The sequence below is a fragment of the Silene latifolia genome, chromosome 8, assembly GCF_048544455.1.
Source record: "Silene latifolia isolate original U9 population chromosome 8, ASM4854445v1, whole genome shotgun sequence".
Lineage (NCBI taxonomy): Eukaryota > Viridiplantae > Streptophyta > Magnoliopsida > Caryophyllales > Caryophyllaceae > Silene > Silene latifolia.
In genome coordinates this window covers 9,118,596-9,126,443 of record NC_133533.1, presented here as the reverse complement: position 1 = coordinate 9,126,443, position 7,848 = coordinate 9,118,596, and the positions used below count along the sequence as shown (strand labels likewise).

Here is a 7,848-nt window from a genome sequence, read left to right as displayed (position 1 = left end):
ATTGTGTGGATGATTAAATTATCTTTAAAAAATGTTTTAACCATAAAAAGGTAAACAAATGAATAAGACATTCATAAATAGAATATGTAAACAACGGGGAAGGAGAGAATACTCATATAAGACGTCATTACATAAGTTAATTGTAAAATGAGGTATTTAAATAACTACTACGATATTTTTACCCATTAATATTACTACGTACTACTCCGTATATATTCATCCATTTTAGACTTTGTTCTTTTGTGCTGAATTGAGCTGAACTAAACTGATCTGAAGTGAGTTTAATGGAGCTGAATTGAATTGAAATTAGCGAGTTAAATATAACTTAAATAAGCTGAGCTGAACCGAGTAAACTGAGAGCCGAATTAAATTAAAAAAAACAAAGCCTTACACTATTTATATAAAATCGATTTACATAAAACTAATCGATACTTTAATTACCTAGACTATTACCAAAATTATGTGGAGCAAAGATGTTAGAAATGTGAAATGTAGAATCCCTTTCGGTGGTTTCTTAGCTACTCATGCACCAAACTTTGATGACAACAAGTTGCCAACCAACGGAAACTAGCCGGAAAAGTCAACTATTTCCGTGACCTAATCTAGCTTTTTCCATTCTTTTAGGTGTAGAAGATAGTGAAAGTGGGTGGCTATTATATAACACAAATTCTCATTGATGGCAGCCATATTTGGTCTTCAGCTGAAGACGGGCCAAATGTCGCCATTTTAACTACAAAATGTTACCATTTTAATGACAAACTATTATAGCTTTAAAAATTATTTACCTTAAAATGGTTACATTTTCATCTTAAATGGGTGACATTTTGCCCGTCTTCAGCTGAAGACCAAATATGTCTGCCATCAGCAAGACTTGCTGATTATATAATTACATTTTTCTCTATTAAATACTCCCTCCATTCAACTCCACAAGGCCATTATGCTTTATCACGTTTGCCAACGCGGCTTTTAGTGGGCAAATATCTTTAGTTACGTATTTGCAAAAATTATAAAAGTTAGATATTTTTAATGTACTCTTAAAGACGAATCAAATAAGATCTTACATGAATATATTTTCACTTATGTATCGAGAGAAAATTGAAGTTGAATGTCCGCTTGTGAATAGTGTGCAAAAGAGATAATGGCCTTGTGGAGTTGAATGGAGGGAGTACTTGTCCTATGGTACAACATTATCCAATAACATTTTTACACAAATTGCAATATATCACTATTTTACATGATGAGACAATAAAATGAGTATTTATATAGTAGAGTATAAGAAAATCTTATTCAATTTTTTTTTCAAAATATACGTTATATATCTATTTTAAACTTAAAATGAGTCTACTAAGATAGATTAGATAAAAAAAAAAGTGTTTCATCGGTTGATAACTTTTATTTTTATTTTTTCTAAATTGGGGCTCATAAAGGCAAATTTACCATTGTCGGTGTTTAAACTCAGGTTATGACTTATTATGAGTATCAGTGTATCACTAGACTTTGCAAATGGGTCAATCGGTTTGGTTCTGATCAGGAATTCTGATTTTAGTTTGCAAGATTCGGGTCAGTTAATAGATCCTACAACCAGTTGTACCCAGTTGTATGCTCTAGAACCCGAGCTATATAGTAAAGTTTTCGAGTTTTGTTTTAAAGAAGTCGAACTATACCATAAAATTTCTGAACTCACTCACTTAAACATAAAAAAAGTTAACTTTAAGAAAGTTCAAAAAAATTACACATAAACTCGATAAGATATAACTTGGTTGTATAATGATATTGTACCACTGGAGGACGGAGGTATAATGTTATTTGTGGATTCGGGTCGGGTTAAGTCACTTTGAATTTGGGTTATTTTCATTTTTCAGGTTGTCATTGCCCTTGCATGACTTTACCAACTGAGTTAGTCGACATATATACCAACCGATAAATATGTATTCCTTGCATCAAAATTACACTCACCAATTCCTCACAAATAGGATTATACATCCAGTTGTACCATAAGCATGGTACAACCAAGTATAAGAATCCGAGCTTATGTATATTCTTTCTGAGCTAATTTAAAGTTCATGTTTTAATGTCTAAATGGATGAACTCAATACTTTCTAATAAAGCTCATATTTTTTAATATAAAGCTCGAATACTTTGACACAAAGCTCAGATTCTACACGGTACAACATATACAACTGGTTGTATAGTCCATGAATTGCCAATTCCTAAATAAATGAAAAACTACTACAAACTTTTTTTTGAGGTGAAGCAAGACCAAAAAGTCAGTAGAAATTTTAAACTTTTTTTAGGGAAGAAATTAAACCTTTATTTATTTACTATTTATTTATTTTATCTTATTATAATTACCCCGTGACTTATTTTTTAATTTAGCTTAATAAATCCCATTATAAGTGAAAAAACTACACTTTTCTAGAGAGAGAAAGAGAGGGAGTAGTGTCTCTATTCTCCAGTGTGTTTTTTCTGTGTTTATTATACAACGAGAGAAGAGTGGGTCTAGAGAGAGAAAACCGTGTTTCAAAGACAAGGATCTCAAATCTCAGCAAACACAAGAACAAGGTTAACTAACAACCCTTTTAATCTTTATTATTATTACTTATAATTTTATTAAATTTAGTTTAGTTTAATTTGATTTAATTAATTACCCATGTTTAGATCTGTTTGATCTTTGTTTTTTTGTGTGTTTTTCTGGGTATTTTGTTTGTTATTTTCTTCCATTTTTAGCTTATTTTTTTTCTTGCTTCTTTTGTATTTTGTATATAAAAGTATTAATCTTGCTCTTTTTTTTTTGGATTTTATTTGTGTAAAAATGGAAGTATTTATCTTGGTTTGATCTATTTTTGCTTTTTGATTTGATTTTTGCTATAATTTGTTCAAAATCTTATCTTATCAAAGAAATATAGTAATAAATAAATAAATAAATAAATTAATGTCTAAAGTTGGATATTTGTTAATTTTCTGTAGGTTTTTAGCTTAAAGTTTGCTTCTTGAAGGCATACTTTGAAGATGTATTGGTGAGTTTTAGTGATTCATCTCTTAATCAACTAATCCTTACTCCCTCGTCTCAATCATTTGTTTACCTTTGTTTAAAATACCCGTCTCGAATAAAAAGTAAACAAATGATTGGCTATATAGATTTAAGAAGTGAGATCTTTGGTTAGACTTTATAAATCATAATTTTGTGGTTGAATAATTTTGTGTTATTGAATTTTGTAGATTTGTGATATGAGCTTGAAATGGTCATCAAAATCTCAATAGCTTGACCACAAATTCTTGTTTAAGACGGATTTATCCGTTTTGTTAATTTTTATCATAGTTGCTCTTATGACATCTTATTGCTGTTAAAAGGGTAAAAAAATTATATGTTATGGATGAAAATTGTGTTCTTTTATTGTTATTAATGAATTAATGATTATTTTAGGGAAAAGTTTGGAAAGTTATGTTCTTGAATTATTATTTTTTAATTAAAGAAAATGGGAAAGTTGGTTTCCTTGTAAAAGTGTTGTATTTCATGCTTCATATCCCCCCAAAGTCCATGTGAGGAGCTTTTTCTTTTTTAAAAGAATCTGCTTTTCTTGCTACCTGCCTTGCTTTAATTTCACCTTCTTTTAATGTTTTGTTTCGAGGCTAAGCTTCGTAGTTGAGATATGAATGTTTTGTGTGTTTGGTTTCAGCTTGTAAGTGTCTATCAAAGGAAGTAAGCTGAAGCTGAAGCTATTATATAGAAGACTGACATGTCTTTCCGAAGCATAGTCCGAGATGTGAGGGATGGTTTTGGGAGCTTGTCTAGGCGAAGTTTTGAAGTGAGGTTATCGGGTCCACTCCGGGGAAAGTCACATGGTTCAGTGCACGAGCTCCATGAGCCGGTTGTTGTTATCCAGACCAGCAAATGGGCTAGCCTCCCTCCTGAGTTATTACGCGATGTTATTAAGAGATTGGAGGCTAGTGAGATCATGTGGCCTGCTAGGAAGCATGTGGTTGCTTGTGCTGCTGTTTGTAGGTCGTGGAGGGAGATGTGTCAGGAAATCGTCAAGAGCCCCGAGTTATGTGGAAAGCTGACATTCCCTGTATCATTGAAGCAGGTGAGATACTGTCCAAGCTTATAGAGTCTCTCTTTCTAAGTTAATATTGCAAGGAGTAAGTTACCTTGAGTCAGCTGCAAATGTCAGACCCGACATGCCGACATATTGTCGATTGCTGGACACTGATATCTAGTGAAAGATATTCATGTTTTTGGGCAAACAAATTGTTGAATTGTCATGTCGTGCCTAGAGGTTAGAGTCACGGAAAAGCGACTCTCAGCCAAAAGTGAAGTGTTCAACCACTATAATTTGAGACTACATGCTATTTGAATATTTTGACTCTGATTTTCTGAATAACATTTTGTATGATGTCAGTTTGTTGATAGTAGTTGTATTATTATTTGGAAAAATGGGTTAGCGACACCAAATCACGTAACTACGCTCTCATATGCATCAAGGATCTACCAAATGATTGCGAGAGGGTGGTAATGTGGTATTGAGTTTTAGTATAAACAATAAGTGACAGCATTTTTGTTTTTCTGCAGCCCGGGCCACGAGATGGATCAATTCAGTGCTTCATCAAAAGAGATAAATCTAACTTGACTTACCATCTCTTCCTTTCCCTTAGCCCAGGTAAGCTGCGTGCTGATGGAGCATTTTTCATGCTTCTTTCGTTACAACACATTTATAATTTCTTCGCTGATATTGAAGAATTCAGATTCGTGTTTTTTGCATTAGTTAGTACTTAGTTTATTTCCGTTAGGACTTGTTATATTGTCATTTAACAATAGGTACACATCGTGCCTCTAGTTTTTGGCATATGTGTTAGCTGACTTTATCTGCTAGTATGCACTAGGCACCAGCACCTCCGTCAATATTTTATGTTTATTTTCTTTCGTTCAAAGTAAATATATATTCTGGATCTTTTGTTATTCTGACTGAAATCTATTGCGCCTTTGCTTTTTCTCAGCGTTGCTTGTTGAGAACGGGAAATTTCTTCTATCTGCAAAGCGTACGAGGAGAACGACGTGTACAGAGTATGTGATCAGTATGGATGCAGACAATATATCGAGGTCGAGTAATACTTACATTGGGAAATTAAGGTGAGTGACATTTTGTTGGCTCTAATTTTTCAAGGATACTCATTACGGAGAACTATTTCTTGTCGATTCTATTATGCCTAATATGTTGGTTTATCCTGGTTACAGGTCAAATTTTCTCGGCACCAAATTTATTATCTACGACACACAGCCACCATACAACAGTTCTCAATCTTCACCACCAGGCCGGAGCAAGAGGTTCTACTCTAAAAAGGTCTCCCCGAAAGTTCCTACAGGGAGTTACAACATTGCCCAGGTTGCCTACGAGCTGAACGTCCTTGGCACGAGAGGCCCACGCAGGATGCACTGTGTCATGCAGTCCATCCCATCTTCTTCCCTGGAGCCAGGGGGAAGTGTACCCGGGCAGCCTGAGCTCCTGCCCCGTTCTCTCGAGGACTCTTTCCGGAGCATGTCTTTCTCCAAGTCCATTGACACGTCAACCGAGTTTAGCAGCTCCCGATTCTCGGACATTGCCGGTCCTCGTGATGACGACGAGGAAGGTAAGGAAAAGCCCTTGGTACTTAAAAACAAGTCCCCAAGATGGCATGAACAGTTGCAATGTTGGTGTCTTAACTTCCGAGGGAGAGTGACCGTGGCTTCCGTCAAGAACTTCCAACTTATTGCGGCAACTCAGACTCCAGCTGGGGCCCCAACCCCTTCGCAACCCGGCCCGTCCGACCACGACAAGATCATCCTCCAATTCGGCAAAGTTGGCAAGGACATGTTCACCATGGACTACCGGTATCCTCTTTCCGCATTTCAGGCTTTCGCGATTTGTCTCAGTAGCTTTGACACCAAATTGGCTTGTGAATAGTAGGAAAATCATTTGGGTTAAAAAGTTGTTAATAAGCCGAAGACAAAAGCCGGATAAAATCATTTTAGGGTTGGTTAGATTTGTGTGTTGTTGTATTACCATCGAATATCGGTCGACTGAGAGGACAAGGATAGCTAAGCATTCAGAAAGACAGTTTACCATTTTATGTACCTTTTGAGTTTAACTATGAATCCTTGGTCTGACCCATGTTAAACATTGTTCTTTCTTGATCTCGAGCATTATGTATTTGTCACTGCTAGATCTCGAGCATTATGTATTTATGTCGATTAGTTTAGCTAGTAAATTGAGCTAAGTTCGGAACCTATGATCATAAAATACATTCCTGTGGTTCCGCTCTACTCAAAATTATGTTATTTGGCCGATTTGGTTGTTCGGAGTCGGCTACAAGTATTTGATATGGGGATGTTTTCGGGCATCCAACTTGACTACCATATCGGACATGGATAGATATTCGGAGAGACCACCTCTGTTCGTGTACATTCCTTTGAAGGTCATGCATAATTCAACAAGAAACCCTAGGGCCACGGTCACAGAGCCTCTGAACACGCGCGTTAGACATGTACAAATCCACATGGTAAACCCTAGTGCCACTGACACAGTCTCCAACTATCAGCTTTAACTTTTAGTTGAGATTATTTTTTTGACAGCGGCCCTAGAGTTTTACCCCGTGGATCTAGGAGTCGTTTTTTTAACGTAGAAACGCATACTCGAGGAAAAAGAAGAGTCAGAGAAACATAAGTCGTCTTGGAATCATGGAATAGAAAAGGTTGTGTATGCAAGTCGGGTACAAAGTAGACCATAGAGAAGGATAAGTAGTGACCAACTATCACATGAAATGATAGACATTATGCTTCTTTATGTCTTTTTTATAATCGTGAAAGTTGAACCACTCAAAGTTGCGAGTTGCGACCAACTTCTATATGAATTGGTAAAACAATTTTGTTATTTGTATTATATTGTTCAAGTTGTACCAAAATAAAAATAAAAAATTGAGATAATTTTCAACAAAATTTTGGGAAAATTCTAGGAAAGTTCGTTGCTGATTTCTGCTTTTTGGTGAAAATGAGGTGGGATTTTTGCCTTTTTCATGTAAGTATGCATGATGCATCACACGTTCAAACATCTTAAAAGAGAAGTGCAATTAAAACCCGACTTTTTAAAGAAAAAAATAAAAAATAAACCTCTTGAACCTTGACTTTACTAAATTAGTAAATTACCAAATTTGAGAACTTTATAACTTTGCTTAATTTTTTGTTGAACTGAACTTATTTGAGTTTTACTTTTTTTGAACTGAATTTATATAAGTTGAATTGAACTAATAAGATTTAACTTTTCTGAACGAAATTTATAAAATTGAACTGAACTTATAGAAGCTGAATTTATATAAAAATGGGTATAAAAGTGAACTTATAAGAGTGGGAATGAACTTATATGAGCTGGAGTTATGGAGTTATAGAAAAATGAGTATGAATTGGACTGAACTTTTCTGAACTGAACTTGTAGGAGCCTAACTTTTCTAAACTGAACTTATAAGAGCTGAAATGAACATATAAGAGTTTAACTTTTCTAAACTAAACTTATAGGTGTTGAATTGAAATTAAAGGGAGTGACTTTAAATTCAAAAGAACTGGGCCTAAGTAAAGCTGTTCATGAATCGCCCCGTCCATTAAACCCGCCCTATCCCACTCATTAAGGCCCTATTCTTTTCAGTTGAAATGAGATGAACTGAAGTAAATGACGTTGAGCTGAACTAAATTGAAATTAACGGAGCTGAGATGAACTGAATGCAAATGAAGTAAGAGAGAATTTTGTGAAAAAATAAACTTAACAGAATTGATTGAAACTGAACAAAATTAAACTAAAATAGAGTTGAGCTGAACTGATAAAA

At 34.8% G+C, this 7,848-nt stretch overlaps 1 protein-coding gene across 2 annotated transcripts; it reads left to right on the top strand.

Moving 5' to 3' along the window:
* The first annotated feature begins 2,253 nt into the window (after positions 1–2,253).
* LOC141596308 (tubby-like F-box protein 8) lies at positions 2,254–6,198 on the top strand. Of its 2 annotated transcripts, XM_074416420.1 has the most exons (6): positions 2,256–2,562; positions 2,968–3,017; positions 3,678–4,085; positions 4,571–4,658; positions 4,996–5,128; positions 5,234–6,198. In XM_074416420.1, the coding sequence occupies exons 3-6, from the start codon at positions 3,738–3,740 to the stop codon at positions 5,937–5,939; spliced, it is 1,275 nt and encodes a 424-aa protein (XP_074272521.1). In that variant the 5' UTR covers positions 2,256–2,562; positions 2,968–3,017; positions 3,678–3,737; the 3' UTR covers positions 5,940–6,198. The 2 variants fall into 2 exon arrangements, with proteins under 2 accessions (XP_074272522.1, XP_074272521.1); XM_074416421.1 differs by lacking the exon at positions 2,968–3,017 and having other exon boundaries at positions 2,254–2,562.
* The last annotated feature ends 1,650 nt before the right edge of the window (positions 6,199–7,848 follow it).

Bases quoted from the DNA above. Each gene is read 5' to 3' on its own strand.
- LOC141596308 (XM_074416421.1), top strand. From the start codon at position 3,738: ATGTCTTTCCGAAGCATAGTCCGAGATGTGAGGGATGGTTTTGGGAGC. The intron at 4,086-4,570 runs GTGAGATACTGT...GTTTTTCTGCAG, and splicing joins TCCCTGTATCATTGAAGCAG to CCCGGGCCACGAGATGGATC. The intron at 4,659-4,995 runs GTAAGCTGCGTG...GCTTTTTCTCAG, and splicing joins CTTCCTTTCCCTTAGCCCAG to CGTTGCTTGTTGAGAACGGG.